The following is a 27127-nucleotide window of genomic DNA, read 5'->3' as shown; positions in this document are numbered from 1 at the left end:
AAATTCCAGATCAATGGCGAGAAACACGAATAGTACCGCTATTGAAACCAGGAAAAGACCAAACAGAACATAGTTCCTATAGACCGTTGGCAATGATGAACATATTGCTTAAAATAATCAATAGTGCAGTCAAAACCAAACTAACAAATCACCTCTCATTGGAAAACATTATCCCATTGAATTCATACGGTTTTAAAAAGAATACTTCGGCTGTCACATGCATCAATTCATTGATTTCTAAAATTCATAAATCAAAAAGAGAAAATCTAGTAGTAATTGCAACATTCCTTGATTTAAGCAAAGCTTTCGATAACGTGAACATAGATACACTACTACAAACCTTAGAAAAAGAAAAAATCCAGCCGGAAATAATTAACTGGATACACCAATATTTAAAAAAAAGAAAAGTCATACTCACCTTAAATGACGGAACAGAAATAAAACACGAAACTAACAAAGGTCTCCCTCAAGGATGCCCTCTCTCTCCGATCCTCTTCAATATATACACAAAAATCCTTCATACAGTTCCCAAAAACGGAGAGGAATTGATACAATTCGCGGACGACTTCACGGCACTCACAGTAGGAGTTAATATAACCTCAGCTGCTAGTAAAATGAATAATTTTCTCAATCGCCTAACAAACACGTTCGAGCAACTAGGTATGCAACTAAATCCCAATAAATCAGCATCCATAGTCTTCACAAACAAATTTCATCCAACCACAAATATTAAAATAGGTACCAACAGAATACCAATTGAAGTTAATCACAGATTTCTAGGAATTCATATTGATCAAAAACTAAATTTTAACACACACATAGCAATCACGGTATCAAAAGCTAAACAGAAAATTAATATTTTGAAAATGATCAACAGAAAACGAAGCGGAGCACATCCAGAACAAATGCTACGTATAGGTAAAGCAATAGTTAAACCTCATCTAGAGTATGGTCTTTCTATAACAGCCGCAACATCCAAAACCACATTCTCCAAGCTAGAAAAAGTTCACAACCTTTCACTTAGAATATCATTACGTTCACTACAATCCACACCTATCCATGTCATGCAAGTAGAAGCAGGTGAATGGCCTCTTAAATTCAGAGCAGAACTTCTAGCAGTAAAAGAAATAGCCAAAACATTATACTTCAACAACAGTTCCATAACCACGACCTTACATGAAATTATGAAATCAGACGTAATGCCGCGACACGTTTCTTACTTAGAAAAAACTGCAGCTCTCAACAACTTCCATTTTTTCCAATTAGCAAAACAAATTCCACACTCAAAATACTTACCCAGACTCAAAAATAAACTTAAAATACAACCTGAAATAGAAGGATTAAAAAAAAGAAACCTTCCACAAACTCAGCAAAAAGCTTTAGTATCAGAACTTATCCACACAAAATACAATAATCATTACCATATGTATACAGACGGTTCCATCATCAACTCAGCTGTTGGATATGGTTACTATGACCCACAAGAAAAAATATCATATAGTGGTAGACTTAAATCAGGGCACTCTATCATGAACGCAGAAATAATCGGCATATCAAGGGCGGTACATTACGTAAAATTGAAGAAACAGAAGAAAATAGCCATATTCACAGACTCCAAAAGCGCATGCCAACTACTCTTAAATCATAGTAACACCAATAGCAACATTACAGAGCTTTTGAACGACATAGCTGAATCAGATATTGACACCATTGCTATCCAATGGATTCCGGGACACATCAATATACTTGAAAATGATAGAGCCGATTATGCTGCAAAATTAGGGACAACAAAAAACACTACAGAAGACACTAACTACTCGTTGGGAGATTTACACAACATAATTAAAAATGAAATAGCACAAACTTGGCAAGACACTTACACACATTTATCACAAGAAAAAGGACGTTACCATTACGAACACTGTAGAACAATTTCGTTCAAACCCTGGTTCAAAGACTTAAAAGAAACACTATCGGCACACGACATAATAACACTTACTCGAATCAGGACAGGACATACAGCAACAAAAGAAAGATTAGCAAAATGGAATTTAGTGCAAAACGACCTATGCGAATTCTGCGGAACAACAGAAGACCTAAACCACCTATTATACGATTGTCAAAACAATGATTCAATCAGGAACACCATACCGATACTCAAAGAAAAAATACCAATTAAAGACGTGTTGATAAAAAAATCACCAAAAGAATATAAATCTATAGTAGCATATCTAAGAAAGATTCAAAAACATGTTTGAGGACCCGGTAAGATTTAAATAAAAAATAACACACACGCAAAACACGATATTAAAAGAAAAATCGGAATATTATATTAATAAACCAGAAAAGTCATAAATATCCAAGTTGTTAGTATTACGATTAAAGATTAAATTTGCAACGCACCTAACTGTCACGATCCCTGGCTTTATGGACCGATAGGTCTGAGCCAAACAAGAGAGGAAAAAAAAAAAAAAAAAAAAAAGTATAAAGAAAAACTTATAACGAAAAATTGTGATTGTTAAGATTTTGCGTCAGCGAAAAAGAAACGAAACTTTTGTTATCTGAATCGATTATAAGCTTTGCATATATTAGGCTAATAACTGAATAGTTAACTAGAAGGCCCGTGGAATAAATAAGTGATACAAAGGATGTGGTCATTTTTTTCAAGAGACTCTACCAAGGATTTTCCTTACGAAATAGGAGAACCTGTGCAGCAGTTTGATTCCCGTAGCATCTGGTCGCTGCACCATGGAAAACGGAAAGGAGCAAGTAACGATGAAGTGTCTGTGTTTGTATACGATATCAAAAATGGAACAGATGTTAAGTTGGAATTGGCCAAGGCAGCAGTCAAAAGATTAAAAACACTGCGCCATCCCAGCATTCTACAGTTTCTTGATAGTTTAGAAACTGACAAAGTGTTATACGTGGCTACCGAACAAGTGGAACCGCTCGGAACGTATTTTGAGAAATTAACTGGAGAGGGTCCTCAGAAAGAATTATCTCTAGCTTGGGGTATTTTTCAGATTACGGTAGGTTTTCTTTCTAAATCTGTTATATTTAGTATTTATATTATTTATTTAGGGTATCGGCTCTATTCTCGTCAGGTTTTACCTATTATCGTCCGGAGGGTAAATGATGTCCTAGAGCTTTAATTTCTTGCATGATGGTTCTTCATGATGCAAAGCATCTTTCTGCAAAAGATTAGTTTTCTATGACTTTTGGAAAAAACCCCACGATAATAGAGCCTATACCCTATTCATCTATTTTTTTAAAGATGATCGAATAGTTGCCGGTAACTTTAGCAACTAGAAATTTTTTATCGCCATCCCTAAAAAGGTTTTGTCTGTTTTTTTTTTTAAATTTGCAAAGCCGTACATTTTTTCTTGATACAGCTATGTCGATTACCAGGCAACAATAACATTTATTATATTAATAACAATAAGCATAAATGAAAGCGTTTTTCTTTCTTCTCGTGCAAATCGAATAAGAGAAATACTGGAAAATCTTTTATTCATGCGGTCCAATGTCTTAAAATGTTGTCGACAATTCCAGTTATTTTTTGTGGCAATTGTGTTCACTGTTTTTTTTTTTTTTTTGTTAGCAATAATTTACCCGGAAACCATTTCTTCAACACCCATCCGAACGAATGCTTGAATGTAATATTTTTCCGGAGATTTGAACATGTTTATTCGTATCGTTTCTTTTAAAATAATTTTGCCTTTTTGCTACATAAACTATACAGTATTGATGTAGCCGGTTTTTGATCGGCAAATGCTTGAACTGTCGTACTACGCACCAAACAGTTTATTTTCATGTATAGTTTTGAAAAACTATCAAAAATAACATTATTTGTTCCGGAAATGTCCAAAACCTATTTTGTATCAGTTCGTCCCATCAATAATTTTCCACGCATATCTTTCCCACTGTTGTTTTCTTATCCAAACTCGGTCCAATAAACATTATTGCTCATCTTGCGTGTAACTAAAATTGTGGAACCTTAACGATGCTCAAGCATCTAATTGTGAAAACTCTATTGATAAAATGTGAGAAGTTTAAAAAACGAAACACACTGTGAGGATTTAAGTATGATTTAAGTACCTATGCATTAAAGGATAATAAGGTGATGAAAACCGGGAAAACAATAATTTACATTATATTGCAACTACGTGTTAAAAAGTGTAGCAATTGAATATTTCTTATGAATATATCCAAAGAATGTTGCTTTAATGGTCATCTTATTCTTATTGGACTAATTTGGCTGATGGTGAAGCTTCGTAGCGGTGGAGTTACATAGTCCGCCTTGAAAAGCAGGTGGTCATGGGCTCGAAACTTAGTAGAATGAAGTCATCAGGCCATCTCTTCAAAGCGATGATACGGCTCATACCTCAAGGGTGACCTTCTAACTCCCGGAGATTATTACTGCTGAGTAACAGCTCTTGGTGAGTTTGCATGTGCTTGGTGGCTCTAGATTGGTTGACTTGGATTCTACTGGCTCAGATGTTGTAGACTTACTTAGACCGCAGGACTGCAGTAGTATCTTAGGCGGAATTCTAGAAGTCTACTGTTTTACTGGTGTTCTTAGTTGTTCTGATTCATACTGCTTCTTCAGTCGCCGAACTTTATAGATAACTCGACCAATCCGTTTTAGAATTCAACCTGGTTACCTGGTGACCAGGTGTTGTTTCGGAGTACATACTTTAGTCCGAAACAGATCTTTGGCATCTCAGTTTCTTGTTTTTGTACCATACTTCCGATTGAACTAATTTTCCTGCTTGGATTCGGTTTACTTGTAGAACGAAGTTGGCGGTTCCAGTAGATCCATTCCTGTTCGTAAGTTTCTGCCCAGTCCTGCGGGCGACATTCCTTCAGGTGCGCTACAATATGGAGTGGAGCGATAGCACAGAAGAAGAGTGTAGATTGCTCCGTCGAGGGCATCCCCTTCCTGTGTTCCTGTCGCTCGGAGCTATCACAACGCCAACCACTTTTTAATGTCACTGTAGTTGATCTCGGCTTGTGTAAGACTCATTGATGCATATGACGGCTTCACTGATCCATCTGGCAGCCTGTGGGTAATTCCCGCTTCAATTTCGTAATTTGACGCATCAGCTGACACTATGATCCCCATGCTTAGGCTGACCAGATTTTCTCGGGGGGAAAACGAGACAAAGGGGTTCAAAAACTGTACACATGAGAAGATTGATATTTAATTTTTTCTGTTAGCCAAAGCATACAAATTAATCATTGCTTTGATAAGCTAGCAACATTTTCTACAATACTTAGCGTTTGATGACTCTTTACGTAGTAGAGTGTGTTTGTGTGTAGCAATAAGATCATGAAATTTGTAACGAGGAAGATCGATATTTTGCATGCCACATACCGTTCGCGCTAGAGAGGTGCTTTCAAGTGGCGCGGTACTGCCAGGAGAGCACAAAATTTATTCAGTAAAAATGACAAATTCCTTGCAACTTAGAAACTTGTTTTCCTATTCAAAAAATTTTAATGCCAAGCTTCATTTTGTAAAAAATTTATAGAGCAAAAAGGGTGAAAAAACGGGACGGGTCAAAATGGTCGAAAAAACAGTACTGTCCCATTTAAAACGGTTCGTCTGGTCAGCCTACCCATGCTTCGATTTTAATCTGTAACTGCAGAATTCTACGAAATCGGTTGAATGATCGCTGACATGCTACCGATCAAATCCATTTTGCTCCCGTTTCCAAGAATTGACTCACAGGGAACCATAGCTTCTGCATTTCGGGGATGTACTTTGCGTACTGATGGCTTCGGGGTGTGACGGAGTGAAGGAACATCTCAGAGGCGACTCGTCCATAGGTGCAACCTATGCAATGCACATGGGGACGTCAGGCAAAAAATGAATCTAAAATCCAAATTCATGCTGTTATTTTCTTATTTTTTAGTTTTATTTTTAAATAGTAACAAAGGGAATTACTTGCTTTTATTCGCGGATAAAATTGTATTGATTTTCAGAGTTTCTAGTTGAACAGGTAGGTTCAACAGCCACGAGTCGCCCCTGGAACATCTTAAGGCATGTAGTTCTGCCCGGGTCGGGTCTGATTCCATCACCATCCACTATTTGCCCCAAGTACCGTGACTGCGGGTAATTTCGCGCAGTACATTTTTCCGCACTTATCTTAAAAAACTGTTTTTCAACAGTAGATTTTACTGAAACATACCCAATTTCTGTACTATCATAGCAGGCTATGCTATGCACATGGTAAAGCACACAAATTAGTTGTGTTTTAGTGGAATTTATTGTCAAAAAATAGTTTTTTGAGATGAGTGCGCGGAAAAATGTGCTGCGCGGAATTACCCGCAGTCACGGTATTCCACTTCTTCCATGAACATGCACTTTCATATTCGCTCTTTAAATTCATATTCTTCCAGACGTTTAAGCGCTTGTTTCAAGTTTTTGTTATGTTCTTCTTTCATTCAGCCACCAACTAAGCACAGGCTCTCAGGGTGGCCACCCAACCGGGAAAACCGGGAGAACCGGGAAAAACCTGGAATTGTTTGGAACCGGGAAAAACCGGGAATTTCACTGAATATTACAAGCCGGGGTGAGATTGTCAGCTAACTCATGGCGATCACTAAAATTTCTTGAATAAGTTTTTTCGAAAACTAGACCAAGAAAGACTGGTCTTCTGACCCGGAATAGATGGCTGACAGGTCACGGGCTGGATGGCTCAATCACACCCCGGCTGCCAGTATATTCAACTCATTTCTCACAGTGCTTATATCAGTTTTGTTTTTATTCATCTTTCTCTTGGAAGCTAACTTGACCACGGTAAGCTCCCCGGAAGTAGCTGTCAAACGACTCGAATTTTGCCTAGAGCAAATGGTTCACAAAGATATTCTCGCGGGAACTGTAGTTGACAGATTTCGCCAAGAATACTCACAACTGTTGAGTATGCATTCGACGGAGACATTGCTGACTTCGTACCGCCGTAGCGAGAAACGCCTTGATACTTTCTGTAGAGATCTGATAGCTGATTTAGGCAAGAAACTTCCTAACTTGACCGTGTTTATTTTGATCCAGCGGTTGGTGTACGATGCAGTACAGGATGACGCTGGTGAAGACGAAATTGATATCACCAAGTCGTTAATCCATTACGCTCGCATTTCACATAGCCGATATGTTGAATTGTTGAAGACAAAGAAGAAGGAGAATTCAGACCAAGATGAAGAAGCCAGAAAGAAGAATGCCACGGCCCGTGCTCTTGAAGCTAATGTGTTTAAGTGTAATGTGAAGTAATGTGTTTTAAGTGTGTGAGAGTCTGATTGGTCTGATTAATATAAATTTTGTTTCGCAAAAAACTTGTAACATAATGCTGTTATATATTGAATCTTAGGTGGTTGAGGTAAAAACGGTTCCTACAAACTTAATTTGGCCTAGGAGTCCCCGGTAATGAGTATTATATGCGTTGTTTATAAGTTTTAAAAATTCTACGCCCTTGTGAGCGGCCTTCCGGCAGTTAACCGGAACATTCGCCATGGCGGACGAAAACATGCGTGCAGGCATGTTTTCAAGCTTTTTCTGTGTTTTTTTATTAATTCCTCCTCCGTTTCGCGACAAAATTGTTGGAATAGATCTTGCGCTTCAAGTTTGCCCAGAAATTCTCGATGGGACGCAGCTGGGGGACGTTGGGCGGATTCGCCGACTTCGGTACCACATCGATATCTAGCCGCTCCATCTCCTCCAACGATCGCTTCGAGTAGTGGGCCGACGCCAAATCTGGCCAGAACACCGTGTCTTCGCCCTTATGGTGTTTCTTGATAAACGACGCAACTTCTGACAGGCACTTCGTACTATAAATTTCCCCGTTCACAGCCAGCCCGGAGCAAAAGAAGAGCAACTTTGACATCCCTTTCTCGCTGATTGTCAGCCACAGCCGCACCTTCTTGGGGAACTTGGTCTGTTAAATATACTTCATCTCGGTGCTCACTTTCTTCGTAGGGGAGGTAAAATACGAAGTGCCCTGCTAATCGTTGTCATCTAGGGTGAGATAGGTCTCATCGTCCATCACCACTGCCACATCGCGATTTGCCGGGGAAATCGACTTGACCATCTTATTCAACTGCTGTCGCTGCGTCATTGCCTGCAGCTCCGAGACTAGCACCAGTGGACGGGACTGCCGCTTGCTGACATGTATGTCCATGTTCTCCAGATACTTTTTCACTGTTTTACCGCATGCACCAACCTCCCGGCCAAGTGCACGCAGCGATTTTGCCACTTTCCCTCGGTCTTCCTCCTAAGCACCCTTTAAAGCTTCTTGTCGTTCAGGGTCGTTGGCCGTCCGGAACTGAGCTTTCTCTCGATGCTTTGATCGTTGTCCAATTGTGTCAAGATATTGTAGATGCCGGAACGGGCTAACCCGGCGTCTACAAAGTGCCGCACGATGTCCGTTTTTGACGGCGTGGTATCGTTCTTAAAATGCGCACACTTCTGAACGGAGCAGCTTCACTTTTTTCGCCATCCGGTTTGAGTTTGACTGATAGAGCTGTCAAATTTTTTTGCTAACTCATGGGTTACTATGATTGATGATGTATGAGTAGTTTCGTCAGTGCGATTAAAGGTAAACCCATGAAGAATTGGCAATTTTTGTCCATTTTTTTACCGCAAACGTTATCCTCTTGGAAAAGATGACGCCCGTCACATTTTTCGAATTTCTGCAACAATATCACTGGATTATAATAAGCCCGAACACGCTTAAGAAGTGACTATATTAGAATGTAGTCGATAATGGGATGTAAATCGACTGTCACGCTTTTTTAATCCTTAACTGTATAAAAAAATGCAGAATTCTGAAGTACAAATAACCGGAAAAAATATTTGAACGAACCGGGAAAAACCGGGAATTCAATTTCGAGTTTTGAGTGGCCACCCTGGGCTCTACTGCAGCATATTAGCGAAAATTGAATTCTACTAAAATTTGGCTCGCCGAAAAATAGGCTATGGGCCCTATTAGACAACATTCATAAATTACGTCACACAAAAAACCAATTTTTGGACCCCCACCCTCCATATGTAACGAAACGTAACGCCAACACCTGAAACAATATTCCACGCTAGCCTGGAGCGCTAGAAGCGGTCTCGATCAACTAGATTAGTTGAGAGAATGGGTTATCGAAATTGTTTTTGGCACATTTTGCATGTTGTAGGATGAGTACAACGAAGCTCGAAAAGATCCTCGACCTAATCGGAAATCGAACCCAACATCACAACCGTGTGGGAGAGCTAGCCGACCGACATCGCTAACCACAGAACCACGGGGAACAAGCCAACACCTACCCCAACATAAAAATTACGTAACGCTGTAGAAGAATTTGCTCGTTAGAAATACTCGTTTTTGAAGAGTTTTTCCAGAGTTTTTGTGTTGCGTAACGCTAATCATACATACCAACCCCCCCTCCTCCCCTATGTAACAATTAGTAACGCTCAAGGATACCCCCCTACGAGTGTTACGTAATTTATGGATGCCGCCTTATAGAAGACGAGGCGAGCAACTCGCCACGCCTCTGACGTCACTGATTAGGTGAGCAAAATCTTGTATTACGGAACGCGAGTGAAACTTTGCTGATGACAGCTGAGTCACGAACGAGTCGAGCAATTTAACGGACGAACAACTCGTCAAAAATCCAGCCGATTTGCCATCTGTAATACTAAAACTGATCAGACGAGTAACACGCCGGACGTTTCGTTTTCAGTAATAGTCTATATCATTTGTCATTTCAAAATATAAGCCAAATAAACCGAAAAGTGGCCGATGATTACCGGAAAATAAAATAGAAGCGCCTTTCAAGTGAAAATTGCTGAGAAAATGTGATTCGTGTTCGTTGCACTGGTTTTTACACTTTAACAGTTGTTCATACGCAAGGGTGGATATAAATTTGATCTGGTTTTTCTATCACATCCCAATAACGTTTTTGTAAGTAATAAAATGTTTGATATGCTTTTTGCGAGAAAGTGTCTTTTAAAATGTTACACTCGGGTAAATGTTACATTCGGGATAATGATTTTCGGGAAACGGTTCATTCAGAGATATATCATTCGAGGAAACAACATTCGGGGAAATGTTATACAACCGATTCAGGTTAAATACTAATTAGTAAATGTGAGTAAATATGTTAACCGAAGTTGTTTTATAAAATATTGCAGTACTATATTCACAGACTTTAACTTTTGCACACATTTATGATATTTCGAAAAGTTCAAACTACTCATAGTTTTCTTTTTTATGGACAATACTAACTGTTTTTTTGTTTTGTTTTAGCGAGCATTGTCTTTTCTCAACAATGACGGAAACTTACGCCACAACAATGTGTCTGCCTGGTCAGTATTCGTTAATGGTAGTGGAGAATGGAAGCTTGGTGGATTGGAGTACGTTTCTTCCACAGATCTATCAGCGGCACCACCCATAAAAATACCACCAGCGTTAGAAATCTACGATCCTCCCGAGAAAAATGACTCTAACAAACTGAAAACTTCAACTAAATGTTCCACAGATATGTGGGGTCTGGGATGCCTGGTATGGGAATCATTCAACGGTCCTTTGAAAGCACGAGGCAATCTGAAAGAGTTGGCAACTATTCCAAAATCGCTAGCACCGTTGTATTGTGAATTAGTAGGGGCATCTCCTGCAAACCGCCCAAATCCTGCAGATGTGATAACCAAATGTCGCAAGCCTGGAGGCTTCTTCAAAAACGATCTGGTCGATACCTTGCTATTCTTAGAAGAAATTCAGATAAAGGATAAAACTGAAAAGAATCGATTCTTTAGCGGACTTACGCCTCAGTTGGATATTTTTCCTGACAATGTGTGCAAGTAATGAGTGTTTTTCGTAGGTATGCGCATAAAAAAGTAATAAATTGCCAATTATTTTTCCAGAAATAAAATTCTCCCACAACTCATTACGGCCTATGAATATGGTGATGCAGGTTCAGCGGTGCTAGCACCTATGTTCAAGGTACGTATGTGACACTGCCCTGACGTATTCAACGTATTCATCGATTTAGCTCAATTCTAAAAGATGCTAATTGGGTTTCCTAATATTGGACTCGTTGCTCATATTCTTTTTTTTTTTGTTTAAGCTTGGAAGGCTACTTGACGAAACAGAATATCAGAAGCGAATAGTGCCATGCGTTGTTAAACTTTTCGCTTCGACTGATCGGGTTACGCGGTCTCGTTTACTTCAACAACTGGAGCTGTTTATCAGTCACCTTCAGACGGGTGTAGTCAATGATCAAATCTTTCCACAAATTGCTCATGGTTTTCTGGATACTAACCCGACAATAAGGGAGCAAACCGTTAAAGTATATCAGTGTTCGAATGAAATATCTTTCGCAAATTTTAAGTGTTTTTTTTCTAGTCAATCATACATTTAGCACCAAAACTTAACTACAACAATTTGAATGTAGAAGTTCTGCGACATTTTGCACGATTGCAGTCTCGCGATGATCAAGGAGGAATTCGGACTAATACTACGGTTTGTTTGGGAAAAATTGCCCCACATCTACATCCGCAAGTAAGAGTAACATTTATTTGTGGCTAATTTAACATCGAACACGAGCTTTGTAATATAACCTTTTTCTTTACAGGTGCGTCAGCGTGTTCTAGTGTCTGCATTTATACGAGCTATGCGAGATCCATTTCCTCCAGCTAGAGTTGCTGGGATTCTTGCACTAGCTGCCACTCAGCAGTACTTTTTGCTGGCTGAGGTTGCAAATCGTATACTGCCAGCGCTTTGTCCTTTGACAGCGGATCCCGAAAAAACTGTGAGAGATCCAGCATTTAGAACGATACGTGGTTTTCTGGGTAAATTAGAAAAAGTCAGCGAAGATCCTAGTTTGCGAGAGAGCATGGGTGCGTAAATTAAACGATTCAACTAATGGAACTATATATAATTCAATGTTCTATGTGTTTTTAGAGGCCGATGTTCATACAGCTACGCCTTCACTAGGTAATGCGGCAGCCACTTGGGCTGGTTGGGCAGTAACCGCAGTAACAGCCAAATTCTATAGAAGTCAAAGCGACACAGCCCGGCCTCGACCACCATTAACTGGTAAAAATTTGAGTAAACCTGCTTCGCTGGGTATGTAGGCGTATGCTAGAACGTCACTTTTCACATCATTTAACTAAACATAGATATTGCTAGTTTTATTATTAATTTTCAAAGTTGTCAGCTAGCTATCGCTGCTTTGGTTCAGAACAGTTAATACGCAACAAAGCCGCCTTGTACTTATTTCGTAATTATTATTGCAGAACAACCATCAAGCAGTAGTATTTCAACGACAACTAGCAGCGTAACATCAATGACTTCGTTAGAACATGAAAGTGCGGATACTTCAGCATCGGCCAGCGATTACGGGCCAGATAATTGGGAGCAAGAAAATTGGGGTGAAATGGATGTAAGTATTTTTTTTTGCTAGTTTTATGTTTTTGCTGTGTGAATTAAATTATATTTAACCCATTTCCAACGGGTGGTGTGATATACTTGTTCAGAACAATAGAACATCAACCTTAGCCATGTACTGGAAGTAATGTTTTTATTTACTTGTATAAAAAATAAAAATAAAATAGCTTTTAAGAAAAAATTTAAACATTTCATTTTTGTTTCGAATATTCGCTTGCAGACTTCCCAAGATCCCAGCAGCCCAATGGCTGGTACATCAAACCCTCTAACCGCAAGTCTAAATATGATAGGCTCTATGCATGATACCAGAGACGGATGGGATAACGAAGATTGGGGTAGCTTAGAAGAAGAACCGGTAATATGGCATTGTATTAAGTTATTAGCAATATAATTTTATTGCAATTTTGTAGAATGAAGATCTAGATGAGAATGATGAAGACGAATTGCATCGAACGCAGCAAAAGCAATTGCAACAACACAATCAATCGTCACCGGCGACCGCATCGTCAACGAATTCGAGTAACACAGCTTCCACTTCTACTTCAATTCCTACAGCTAGTATCAACAATGCCAACAACAATTTACCCAATCATCACAATACTAGCAGTCCTAGCAAAATGCTTGCGCTCAAAAATATGACTAATATAATTAACAACACAACTAATAATTCCAATTCGAATTGGAATAACGCGAGTGGAGATGGTTGGACTGATGGAGATTTCGAGCCTATTGATGAACCCAGCACAGGTTTGAGAATACACGTTATATTTTTTGTTATAGATCAGTTCCACTTTCTATGATTAAGTAATACCGCTACTTGAAAATATACCAGAAGCACAGTCGATATTATATTACAATGAAATTTCGTGTATTTTCGGCTATTGATACATTAGCATATAAAGTGGATACTGGATAAAGGATAAGATATCAACCAAATTGGCAATCATGTTTAATTCACAATCATCAGAAGCTATCAAATATTTACACCTGTTCATCTTATATGTTATGTAATTTGCTTTCGTCCCAAACCATTGCTTGCACAAAATTCCCTTCGTCCGGTCGGTTGATGTTAAAAGATTTCATAAGTAGTCTTCACCGAAGGGGACAGTTCTTGAATAGAAACACGATGAACTGAGCTACAGAGAGCCGACACAAAAGACAGTGAGTGTGTGACTTTTTAACGCATTTTTTCTCTATTGTTTAAAATATCTATGATGTTTTATAGTTTGCTGCAAGTTAAAGTTTTGAATTGAATTTTTTTCCCAACGCAGTTTATTTCATTAACAAAACTTTCAGGAATTGCCAAAGGTAATACTTAACAAGAAAGATTTATATTTATATATATTTTAATATTCGTTTGTACATCGAGATTACTTCGACTTATTTTTAATGTTGGTTTTTCGTTGAAGCAGGTGGGCCTTTTTCGGAATCAATGCTATTTAATTTATTTTTATTTTATTTTAAAATACGTGCTAACCAGCAAAAAGTACATGTTTTAAATTACTTTATAAACCAAATCACAGCTGCCGTCTTTATATCCCGAAGGAGAAAGTAAAATAAAATGATTAGGTTAGAGATCTGAGTTCAAATTGAAATGAAATGAGGAATGAGGACAATTCAATGGAATTTAATTCTTATGTCGTTCGGACTTAATGACATATATACAGTGAAGTGGGCTGTCGTTATTTGGAAAATTGATATCACCAAACTTTGTTTTGTTACATTTGGGCCCCAAACAATCCTGAATTTTCAAGAAGTCGATTGGTTTCATCTCCGCTTGGCGCATTGCATTTCAAATTTGTATGGGACAACCTACTTTTTTGTACTTTGCATTCTAGAGAGTTCAATATAGCTTAAAGCATACGTTTTATAACTAGATTTTGATGCTTAACAACTTTGCCAAAGACACTAAATAGCTAGGATGTCCCCAATAAATGCAATAGCTGTTCAAAAATGAGTTTGTAGAATTATATGCTGAAAATCCTTTTTCAACAAACGCTACCAGTGTACAGGTGTCAGTCAGGTTTCCATCAGGAGTAATCTCTGCAATATGTTGTATATCCTACATACGACTAGAATATTGACCTACATTTGTTTGCTTGACCGAAGTGAGTGTATAAACTCGATACGACAGATTATTTCTGATAGAAGTCTGAAAAACCAACCCAATTTGGGTCCTAAAGCCATATCAGTTTTTATATATCATTTGAAAAAGCCGCATTTTCTGTCAGAACTCAGACTGAGCAAAACGTGATTTTTGAAAATTTTTTATCGTTTTTCTTCGATTTTGTACGGTATATGGGAGAACTGTCATTTAAGGCATTTCGAGCAGTTTTTTTACTCTTCATTTAAAAATCGAAGGACAACGATAAACGTTTTTTAAAAATCACGTTTTGCTCGGAAAACTGCACTCTTTCAGCTAATATATAGAAATCAGAAAACAGTGTAAAACTGTTTAAACACGCTGGGACAACTATGCTTGGAACGGCAGTGTAGTGCATTGATAAAGCATTCTTGAGCTCTCTAGAAAGGGAAATGCAAGAAAGTAGGTTTTCCCATACAAAACTTTAGCCTTTTTAAAAATTAGCCTAGATAAATTTTGAGAAATGAGGTATGCAAAGCTGCTTAGTTTCGTAACGCTTACATGCTTGCAAAATTTCATTAAAGTCTGATAGGATGCTGCCAACATCGGGTCGAATTGGCGCGGAAACCGTCGTGTATGATTACTAGGATTTAATAGTCGTCGAAAATGGAAACATTTCAAACCAGGGAAATGTATGTATTTGAAAGTATGTCCGATTGACCTAAAATATTACAAAGGGTTTTGCGACAAAAATCATTTTGTATGCAGTTAAGTTCGCAAAACCCCGTGGTCCCCGTGGCTCTGTGGATTTAGCGATGTCAGTCGGGTTCGATTCCAGATCGAGTTGAGGATCTTTTCGATCTGGAAATTTTCTCTACTCAGCACTGGGGCACGGTGTATCGTTGTACACATGCAAAATCTGCCAAAAACAAATATCGATAACGAATTCTCTCAACTAATCTAGTTGATCAAGACCGCTATTAGCCCCAAGGCTTAAGCGTGCGATATTGTTTAAGTTCGAAAAACCAAAGGTTATCTTGTCCGTAAACAATGGGGTCCTAAAGTTTTACACGGTTTTCGGATTTTTATATATCAGCTGAAAGAGTGCAATTTTCTGAGCAAAACGTTATTTTAAAAAAGAGGGTTATCGTTGTCCTTCGATTTTTAAATGAAGAATAAAAAACTACTCGAAATGCCTTGAATGACAGTAACTGTTCTCCCATATACCGTACCAATGAGTATAAAAGAGAGGTGAGGAGGAAACTTACTAGCACTTGCACGCGCCCCTCTGCTCGCCCCCCTCTGCCCAGAGTTGATGCCAAATAGTGACGTAGCTATTTGGAAACCATTGAGTTCCTCTAGTTGTTTACATTTGAAGCATTTACTAATACTAGAAAAGTGCACTCTCCTCCTCACCTCTCTTTTATCAAAAACATCATATCAAGAAGACTGGGAACTCTGCCTGAGATTGAGCGACAGTTTTGGCAGCGCAGTCTTTCGAGTAAAAGTAGAACTGATGCATGCTAGTGTGTGTACTGGCTATATGAATGCAAGCCGAACGCACATGTTTGACCACAACATACGCCCATTCTGTCTTCGCAGCGATGCAAACTTCCACCTTTGATAGATGGAGTGCGCTGTTTGATGTGACGCTTGTCATTTGTATGGGATCGATCCAGAGATGCCAGTCTTCTTGATATGATGTTTTTGCTTTTATGCTCATTGATACCGTACAAAGGCGAACTGTCATTGAAGACATTTCGAGCAGTTTTTTTATTATTCATTCAAAAATCGAAGGACTACGATAAACATTTCTCAAAAATTACGTTAAGCTCAGAAAACGCGGCTTTTTCAAATGATATATAAAAACTTGTATGGCTTTAGGATCCAATTTTGACGCTTGAAATGATCTGTAATAGAATTCAATGCTAAATTGGATTACTTGCGTAGCTTAGATAAATTTAAATGATAACACTTTTTTGTGGTAACTTATAAGCGACTTGAGTCTGTACCTTTGATAATTCAAATCCCGAAAATCCACATCTTTCCAAAAAAATTGAAAAGACACCCTGCAAATGTAAAACATTATTGCAAGTTTGATTACATATCCATTGTAGGACAAAATTATCGATGAATTTTGTTGAAATTATTCTTTTTTCGATATGTTAATTTCAAATCAGTCTAGCAAAATTTAATTATACCAAGTAGTTATATTCAGAAGTTATTTGTTTTTATACGCACTTATTTCAGGCAATCCTAAACTTGATGAAGCTCGACGAAAGCGCGAAGAGAAGAAAATGCAACGCCAACGTGAGCTGGAAGCCCGACGCGCAGCACGGAGTGCTGCAGGTGCTGGTAGTTCAAGCGGTGGGCCAATGAAGCTGGGCACAAAAAAGATTCAACTTGACTGAGTAAACGAAGCCGGTGGTGACGAAGAGCAGGTACATGAAGAATAAGCGCGTGAACTGCAAATTTCTTACTAAAGAAATTGTAATAGCATTTGTTATGATATGAACTCTTGTGAAAGATTTGTCTAGGAATGATGAGCTGGTTCCAACGATTCTGTGTTAATTGTGCAATCCATTGGAACTGAAAACCGCCTTTTGGAAGCAACTTGAAAAACTTTTGCAATGGACATTCCGTTCATAGGACATTGCACGTTAAAAATTTAAACAGGGTTTGTGCAGAGTGTCGCTAAAGTTGTATTGGCTCCCACCAGAGAGCATTGTCATCACCTTATATTAGCTTTAAATAGTGAAATAAAAAATAGGAAGTTATTTGTAACAAACGGTGAGGAGATGTAATATCAATATTAACCACGGACGCAATTAGGGAAAATGTATATAACACCTGCTCGCTAATGAAATAGGCTTAATAATTTGCATTTTGCCAACTGTTAAGTATGTACAGTTTTGTTCACATGAATCCTAAAAGTCAACATTTTACATGCAAAATCCCCCGCTATTGTCCTACGATTGAAGGATTTTTTTGTTCTGAAAATGATTTCAAGAGTATCTATTTCGCAGTAAAGTTTATTTGATCTAGTAGTCGATTTCCCACTAAAATTGTATTAACGGGAAAATTTTTAATTTTGTTTTTCAAGTAAACAATATTTCCTATGCAAACGGTTTTTTATTGATTATACTGCCTATAATCGCGTATCAGTCCCATCTGGAAAATCATCCAGTTGAGGAAAACAGCGCTTGAGGATATTTTGCCAAATACGTGTGCAAAGTTACATTCAAATCAAAAATGGTCTGATTAGTTTTTGCGAAATTCCAGATCGTTTGGCATGGGAGCTTGATTTTTTTACTACGCGCCATTGTGTTTGTTATTCGTTGGCACATATACGATAAGTTATAACAAGTTACATGTATATATTGTGTAGTTGGTTTTCCATCGAATTACGTCCATGTAATTATATAGAAATTAGCGAACAAATGCTATATATATCTCCCTGAAAAGCAAAAGAATGAGTATAATTGATAAAAAGAAAATCTGCAGAAATGCAGACTCTATCAGCAGAGTTATGTGCGATTTTGAATTTAGACAATGGTCTTAAAGTATAAATTGCAAAATAGACTTTAGAAAAATCCTCTAGATAGGTCAAAATCTTAATTAACAATAGCTAGTGAGAAACTTAATAAAATCAGCTGCACCTTAGTAGATTTTAAAATCACCTTTACACACCCATGTCAGTTTGTAAAAAGTATAAGGATACAAAGCGCAAATAGTACGAAGTGTGTGGGTAATTCACTGAAATGAAAAATTTATCCTTATAACTTCCTTTTGAAATGCTAAAAACCAATCTTTATATCTGCATATCTCATTGATTTACACCTGAATCTAGATTTATGTGATATATTAGGGTGACGATATGGGATAATTCCGTGATTGTTGACATTTCAATTCCAGTCCCTGTCTAAACGTTTTCGTACTCTTACATATCTAAACGTCGCCGTCTAATCGTAATATTTGAGTAACGACGCCCCTACATGAAAGAGTATGACGTGCAACTTTTTCCAGACATTTGGGATACTCTATTATACAAAATTAACAATATACATGAAATTTCAAAAGACAAGAAATCAAAATTTTTATGAGTTCCACTAACTGTTTTTTGTCAAATAAAACTGACTCATACAAAAACCCTTATCTATACTTATGAACGAAATGTTAAAACGCTGGTTTTGTTCCGTTGTAGAGTTGAGTGAAACTTTGCTACATGGGGTTGCATTTTGCATTGGTAGTGAATCACTACTAGTGATGTTTACTTCAATAATAGTTTTCAGAAAGTTGCTAACAACAGTTGAATAATTTATTACTACAAACCTCATCTTTCAAAAACTAGAAATCCAAGTGAACCTTCTAGGTAAAAAGACACCAAAAGAAAAAGTTCATTATAATTCTATGAAAAAACTCATATGCTGCTATGCTGCCCATGTGCTATGTGAATTTTCGTAACTTTTGTGAAAAACCTAAGAAACTTCTTCACATTACGTGTACTCTCAAAAAATCACAAGAAAAAGCTACATTTGTTGCTAGAATGGCGGAAAAAAATATAAAACCTTACTTGATAAGGTAGGTAATTAGTTATTTTAAATTGTTAATTTTCAGAAAATACTTTCTCGGTCGTTTATCTGGATACGCTTTGCGCTCATATGAACGGGTTAGGGACCATCCACATATCACGTGGACAGCTACGGGGGGTCTATGTAATGTCCACGGTCCATACAAATTTTTTATAATTTATATGGACAGTTGTCCACGGAGGGGGAGGGGGGGGGGTCAAAATCGTTAAAAATTTGTGGAATGTGGATGGCCCCTTACAGGTTTAACCGATCAAATTTTGGATTGCGCAAATTGAACTCAATGAACTCGGACAACTTCCTTGCCATACAAATATTGTCACCCTAATGATCATTTAAAAAAAAATGCTTTCCTGTTCCAAACTAGTTCGTTCTTAATCGAATGTCCTGATTTAATTAGTTACTAACATATCGTAGACTACATAGATATCGCCTGGAATATTTCGTTACTTGGAATACTTTGTTTATGCATACGTGCAATGTTTGCTGTACAGTAGAAATGCCATTAAAACTATTATTTCCTAGCTGAAAGGCAGTGTTTAGAAGAGTACTGGCGCCGGAGGCATGAGTGTCACTATGGAGCCGCATAACAAATGTGACACTTATGCTTCTAGCAGCAGGATAGTTCTTGATAAAATTCAGAATCTCTTCGACTATAAAATTTTTCCCATCAATATAAGTCCTGAATTTGTTCTTCGGATCATGAAGCTGGTCGACGACCAATTGCAGAACTACAGTATATTGTTTTAAATTCCCATTCACATTCACTGTATCCGTTGCCACTTTGTAACAAGTTTCTGATATAAATTTCAAGGTTAAAAACCTGTCTTGTCCAAACCATGCCAAACCAAGAACTAGTCATCAATTGCTTCTATCACCTTAGTGCGAGAATACTATCGATCGAAAAAACGTAATATGAAGGGATAAAAATTGCCTTTTTTACATCCAACATTACACTTAAAAAATAGACTACACTTTAAAAGGTAATCGAATTGACAGTATAACTCTTTTTGTAATAATTGAATGTATGTAAAAAAATAAACAGGTGAATCATCTTTCCCCATAAAAGTTATTTGATCTTGCAAAAAGTAGAATACTCTTGTCCCAAGTTTAAGCTCTACCAATGAGTGACCAAATCAAACTTGGAAAGCTACTATATCATGCGATATAGTTAACAAACCGGAAATCGATAAATCGTTCTAGGCAAAAATCACGAAATTTATGATATAATTGTTGAATAAAAGAACTGAGTCCGCGTTTTTGTATCTCCAAAATTAAACCGAAAAAAAGTTGATTAAAAACCAACCGAGATCCAGAAAGTAAAAATGAAATGAAGTATATACCTGCAGGATAAAGTGGAACTTTGCCGCCGGTAACATAGGAAAGTTGTTCGATTGAGCAACTGTGAGGATATTATTTTTGTGTCGAGTATTTTTCTAGAGCGAACGACCAGATACCAGGAAACTATGCAGACTTTTATTGTATAATAAAATTGGTTAAATCCGTGGATTATGACATAGTTTAGGTGAAATAGCATTGAAAGAATTCACTTTGCAAAGACTACAACAATTACAAACGATGCAGTTTTATCTACCTTCATTTTTAATTACTAATACCTTTTTAAAAAAAATCAGACCGAACGCAATTTTTTTTAATTTTATTTTTCAGTTGGGGGAGGGATGTTCGTAATGGTTTAATTATTTACATATATTTATTCAGAATTCAAATTGTGTGTTTTTGCCAAAAACGGTGATATCAACACTAACGGGTGTCCACTTAAAAATGAGAATAGTGAACATTTTTCTATGAGAACAATCACACTTGAAGAAAAATATCACTTTAGGTGAATGAATCCTTACCCCCTTCATTGACACACACTCTATTTCACTCCGACATATTCAGTCGTGTTCAAAATGCCGTCGATAAAAGAAGAACTGCGCGTCCGCGTCGTACAATTCTTTCAAGCAAACGAAGATCGAGGAAAAAAGTACACAGTCGACCATTTTTAGAGTGAAGATGTACCGGTATGTATCGTATCCGCGGCAGCAATCTGGAATTAGAATAAATCCAAACCGTGAGATCCCAATGCCAATGCGAAAAGGCTTTTATTCTGGATGATCAAAGCTACATTCCTCTATCGACATCTCAAATGCCCGAAAACGACCGATTCTAGACCAACTACTCCTCCAAAAGTGATTAACAAGTTTAAGCACTGGTTTGAATCGAAGGTTATGTTGTACATCGACGTATACGACAAGGGAATTTCGAAGCCGTGGTTCAAACGAAGCGGTTTTACCACAACCAGAAAGTTTGGTACACTGCAGAGAGCGTTTGCAGAAAATTTATTCGAAAACATCACTCGGATGGAGATACGTGTTGTGGCAGGACACGCCATTATCGCACTACGCCAAGAAAATGCCAATGTTTCTGGAAGCCCAAATATACCATATGTACCAAAGTGTCGTTTAAATCATATTTCTTTGAAAGTTCTAGTGTGATTAACCGTTTCGACTGCCTCACAACTTTCACAATATTCAACCTTCAAAATTTCCATTGCTTTCAGTTCCATTCTAAGGAAAGAGGTGCACTATAAAAAGTCGACTCCATACTGCCAAGGGGATTCCACTTATTTCTGTGCTAATAAATGAAACATTCCATAACTACGTGGATTACACTTGCGTTTCAGTTCACAGCACATAATCAAGTCTCTTACACTTCGGTTTGTCATGTCATGCATTCCAAAATAAAGATTCTTACACTCAGATTTCAATACTAAAACACGTCAAATGCCAAAAAACCTCAAAATACCGTGGATTTCACTAAAAATCGATATGGGTCGACATGTTGAAATGATTGGGTTGGTGTATTGTTATTCATGTGTAAAGAGCATTTCGTATGAGCGTGTGATTTTTTTTTTTTTGCAGTGTAGATAAACCACAAAAGGATTCTTAGTACTATGAACTGATTTGGTTACCCATATGAAAATTGTTGACAAATTATTAATCCTGGTCAGAGTGAAAAATCAGAGTTCATTTTATCAATTGTCCTGTTACGTGTTCAGATTTGTAGGCGGATTCCGCTAAACCTATCGAATTTAAAAAAAAGTTAATTTGCTATTTACATTGTTGGTATGACTAGTCACTCGAATGACTCTGGTGCGAAGTGACTAAGGAAATATTGTTCATGTGATGCGACAATCCAAGTGCTTTTTTTGTTTTAGCAGTGTGTGAGAGTTGATCTTGAGGACGTTGCTATATTCAATGATGCTTTATAATTAGGTTCCATTATCATTTCGCTTCAACGCAAATTTAAATTTATACCTTATTTCATATACGCTTTTCTTGGTATTGAAATGTTTTTTTTTTGTAAATATTGAACCATAGGCGTAATCAATGGGCTTGAATGGCCTCCTGGTTCTTGACATGGGTACAGAATATTAGTGATCTGATCAATTACATTTTGAAATATTATCCTAGTTATAGTCATTCGTTGTGAAAAATATCGGCACCAATAATGCCGAGATTCGTCGAATTTTTTGAAGTGTGTACTTCAACGAGTTTCTACAGAAGTGCCTGCTTCCTCTGTTGAAGCAACACGAGGGCCCTACGATGTTCAGGGTGTATCTAGTTTCGTGCTACTATTCAAAGTATGTCCTAGAGTAGTACGAAGTCAACAGGGTTGTTTTCGTACATAAGGTTATGAACCCCCCAAACGCACCTGAACTAAAGCCCATCGAAAAATACTTGGCTATTATGAAACAGACACTACGGAAGCATCCCAAGGAAAGCAAATCTGAAAAAGACATGAATAAGAAGTGGGTTTCCATACAAAAGAAGCTGCAGCCAGTTGTTATAAGGATTATAATGGTTGAGGGTAAAGTGCGAGCGAACGGTTTTGATATTGAAGTAGAATGAAGTAAGTATGCCAGGGGAGCTGCGTAGCCGCAAGGTCACAGAGTCCGCTTTGTCAAGCGGATGGATGGTCGTGGGTTCGAAACTTAGTAGAACCAGGCCATCCGATGTCAAAAAGGACTTAAGCATGGGTTTATTCTCAGGATCCCCACCAGTTACCCTTCCTTTATGCTTAAAATTACAATACCTTTGCGTAACGTCCTCTTAACAAAAAATAAGTCCCTCTTATCAATAAAACTGGCCAGAAGGACAACGATAGATTTTTTTTTACTCAGAAAATGCAGATCTTTCAGATAATATAAAAACTGATAAATATAAACCCAATCCAGCTTTTTACGCGCCATAATGGCGGACGCTATAATGCAAAGTTCGTAATAAATTACCAACCCTTTTGACAACTCTGCTTACGTCACAGAGGGAATTCACTGCTCTCAAATTTCATATATGTGTGTGTTATCGCAGATCAACTCTGGTCCATGACGTTTGTTCGTCCATGACGTTTGTTGGTCCATGATGTTTGTAACTATGAACAATAATGGGGGGAAAATGTGAATAGCTAAACAACATTCATGAAAGTTTTCCGCGGTTTCTCGAGTTTTGATGAAAAACATTCCAATTCTATAATCTTTCACATCGATCAATTTCATGACCAAAAGGAACAAAAACCAAAACAAACACCATGTTGCCGAATATGTTGGTTACACGATTTTTGACAGATAGATCCCCCCTGTTACGTCAGTTTGAAGTCTTCATATATTTTATTAAAAGAAAAATATATCTGGCAACATTTGTGTTGCCAATTTTTCAGAAATCCCAAATCTGACGTAAGCAGAGAGGTTCGCATATTACGAACACGCATTATAGCGACAGCCATTATGGTGCGTAAAAAGCTGGATTGATACGTTGCGGCAATTTGACAGTTAGTCCATACATTTTCTGTCAAATTAACGTCAACGCAACGCAAACGTATCCATTGTGCTTGAGTCTTCACATGGTGACGTCACGCATCTGAATTTGACAGCTACTGGTAACTTTGTTTACTTTCGGGCGATGCTTCGTCCCTTTGCGCCACCCCGTTTTCAGCCCGATCGAGCTAAAATTTTGCATAGGGGGTTTTTTCGGGTGGATGCACAGTTTGTGTGGGGTTTTTTCTTCAAATTTTCTGGTTACTTTTTTCCAATATAAGTGATTAGTACCCTAATAACCATGGATCGAGTGAAGTAGAGTTTTTTGACCGATAAAAAAACATGAATTTTCCTAATTCCGAACCTTTTTTTTTAACACCAAATGACTTAAAACGATTGTATAACAATTCCTCGAAAACTATTCTCCAGAAAATAAAACGCCGAAGCTGTTTCCCCAGAAAACAAAATCCCAGAATGTACCAATCACCAGAAAACTGCTACCCAGAAAGTACTAATCCCCAGAAAGTTATTATCCGAAGTAAACTAATGCCCACAAAACTATTTCCCAGAAAATACCGTTTTCCAGAAAACTGTTATCCAAAAACGAAGAAATATGCATTTTCATTTTTTTAACGTGGAAAATCTATTAAAACTGAGTTTTTGTATATCTGAAATGTATAACGATACTATCATTTGAATCAACTTATTGTTAACTAATACATTTGTTCTTTCATGGAGTAAATAAGTAAGCGCTTGACACCAGGCCATAGTCATAAAATCAGAGAATTTTCAGTAATCATTTTTGGCTGAAGGAACATCACAAGTCCACCACAAAAACACAGTTGCGAATCGATTTCTGAGGCTCCTTGATCAAAAATCTAAAATACCCCCTCTTATCTTAATTCGGTTAATCTAGTTCACATGGGGGGCAGCCCCCCTGCAGAAATTACCTCTGTAGAGGTTCGTTCGTTTTCCTGGGTTGATGCAACATCCACTAGTATATATTTAACGAGCGAAAGGGAACGCGGTTACAATTCCGGAACTTGTTGAGTATACGTTTGCATTGGCGTGCACACCGGAAACTGTAGCTTCTTTGTAATCATGGCAACATGAATCCTTTACTTCGAGAAGCCAACAAGAGATACCGGAAGAGTTTTCTTTTCTATTTAACAGTCATACTAGCCATGGAAGTCTTTCATAGAGAGATATGGTTGGACAGGCTGGTAGAGCATGGTATTAAACTGCTGTGTCGATATTCTCTTCTTAAACCTTGAAAATCGAAGACTTAGACTTACTATTAGATCCGTAACTTCGGGATAAGAATTGGCTCTGAAGACCGGGATGACTCGGGCTACGAGGCTACCTGGTCGCGGGTCTGCGCGGCTCCCAGTTCGTGCGGGTCTCGCGCCGTGGACCTGCTGGCGCTTCAACGCACTCCGGGGCGTTCGGCCGTGTGGTAGTGTGGGCCGCCCGTTCATCCGCTTGCGCGGGCGTGCGGTGTGCTCGCTCGCCCATCGCGCCCGAGTTCGTACGCTTCCCGGCTTGGGCTGCAGTCATCGATAAACAATCAATTCAGAACTGGCACGGCTGAGGGAATCCAACTATCGAATTAAAATAAAGTGGCGAAATACCGATCGTTAATAGTGTTGTTTCGCAAAAACCTAAAGCTTGATATGAGCTGTTGAGAACCAGAGTGGTCTAAAGACCATTTTTTTCGAAAATGAGTTTTTTGCATATTCTGCATCTACACAAAAACTGTACTTGGGAGATCAAAAATATTTCAAAAAATCAAACTTTAAAGGTGATTTATACCATGTTGAAATTGCGTCCGAAACAGAATGGCCATTCTGTTTCGGAACAGAGTGGTCTATGTACATAAATCGGTGTTATACTATCATGTAACACGTAACATGTAGCATATTACATGTGATAAGTAACATGTCACTTGTTCTGTACATGTCACACGTAATATGTAACATGTTACACGTAATGTAACACGAAAAATGTAACATGTAAAATATTATGTAATATGTAACATTTTGTGTTACATGTTGTTGTAGTACGCAGTATACACCTGCCCCTCTTTTGCTTTAGCTTTCGCACCTTTAATATAATTATTCTGTACAGGATAGCCAACACGAACAGGAAGTGCTAGACACGCGATCATTCGCGTTCATACGTTCAGGTAGTTAAGACCTATTTTGAATAAAGGATTTGTTAACCCGAACAACACGTGTAATTACTTAAAACTATAACATGGTGTCAGAAGCAACCGTGTGCTTCTAGTTTATTTCCGGCGTCATCGAGTGAAATCGCGGAAAATTATTATCGCGTGAAGAGATAACGTCGCGCTGAATCGTGTCGAATCAAGTCCATTGGTAAAAAGGATTTCCTCATTGAAAATGGATCCTAACCAATTTAAGATGTTCTTGGAGCATCAGTCCAATATATTTACCCAGTTGATGCAAAGCATGGCCGCACTGAATCAGCAACAGCGACCGCAACCACAACAGCAAGTGAAATCGACTACTGTTCCGGTTCCTCAGCCGTCGCCATTATCGTTGGAAAGAGACATGACAGCAAACTTCGATTTTTTTGAGAGAAATTGGCGAAATTATGTAAGTGCTATGGAAATGGACAAATGGCTTCCAGCAGATAATCCAAGAAAAGTGAGTGTGTTGCTTGCGGTCATTGGCGAGGAAGCCAGAAAACGGTTTTTCAATTTCGAACTAACCCCAGCGCAGCAGATTGACCCAGAAGTTGCACTAGTAGCTATTAAAGCAAAAGTCGTCACAAAAAGAAACATAATTGTTGACCGACTTGATTTTTTCTCAGCTGTTCATTCATCTAACGAAACTGTTGATGATTTCACAACCCGACTAAAAACCCTAGCCAAGGTTGCTAAGCTAGGAGAACTGGAAACGGAATTTATCGCGTTCAAGGTAGTAACAGCAAACAAGTGGCCACATCTTCGTGCTAAAATGTTACCTATGGCAGATATAACTCTGGATAAGGCTGTTGATTTATGTCGTGCAGAAGAAATAGCGTCGCAGCGGTCTTATGAGCTGGGAGCTTCATCTTTGCAAACAGAGGTAAACGAGGTCCTTAAATCGAATAAAAGAGCAGCCAGGTGCAAATTTTGTGGAGACTACCATGAGTTTACAAAAGGTACCTGTCCGGTGTTAGGTAAACGCTGCCACCGGTGCAAAAA

General features: G+C 38.1%; 1 protein-coding gene across 4 annotated transcripts; it reads left to right on the top strand.

The window, feature by feature from the left end:
- Positions 1 to 2479: 2479 nt before the first annotated feature.
- On the top strand, positions 2480 to 20612 carry LOC129717961 (N-terminal kinase-like protein). 4 transcript variants are annotated; one of them, XR_008726778.1, is made up of 13 exons: positions 2480 to 3029; positions 10290 to 10840; positions 10904 to 10982; positions 11107 to 11328; positions 11385 to 11540; positions 11614 to 11878; positions 11943 to 12107; positions 12278 to 12423; positions 12649 to 12783; positions 12839 to 13175; positions 13505 to 13589; positions 13700 to 13736; positions 16762 to 16881. XR_008726778.1 is itself a non-coding variant. In XM_055668269.1 (12 exons), exons 1-11 carry the CDS (start codon positions 2649 to 2651, stop codon positions 13561 to 13563), a joined length of 2496 nt encoding a protein of 831 aa, XP_055524244.1. In that variant the 5' UTR covers positions 2480 to 2648; the 3' UTR covers positions 13564 to 13589; positions 16762 to 16902. The 4 variants fall into 4 exon arrangements, 3 of the variants coding, with proteins under 3 accessions (XP_055524244.1, XP_055524243.1, XP_055524242.1); XM_055668269.1 differs by lacking the exon at positions 13700 to 13736 and having other exon boundaries at positions 16762 to 16902; XM_055668268.1 differs by lacking the exons at positions 13505 to 13589; positions 13700 to 13736 and having other exon boundaries at positions 11943 to 12077; positions 16762 to 20612.
- The last annotated feature ends 6515 nt before the right edge of the window (positions 20613 to 27127 follow it).

This window comes from Wyeomyia smithii, chromosome 1, assembly GCF_029784165.1.
Source record: "Wyeomyia smithii strain HCP4-BCI-WySm-NY-G18 chromosome 1, ASM2978416v1, whole genome shotgun sequence".
NCBI lineage: Eukaryota > Metazoa > Arthropoda > Insecta > Diptera > Culicidae > Wyeomyia > Wyeomyia smithii.
The sequence above is the reverse complement of the archived record's forward strand: the minus strand, read 5'-3'. Positions and strand labels throughout refer to the sequence as shown.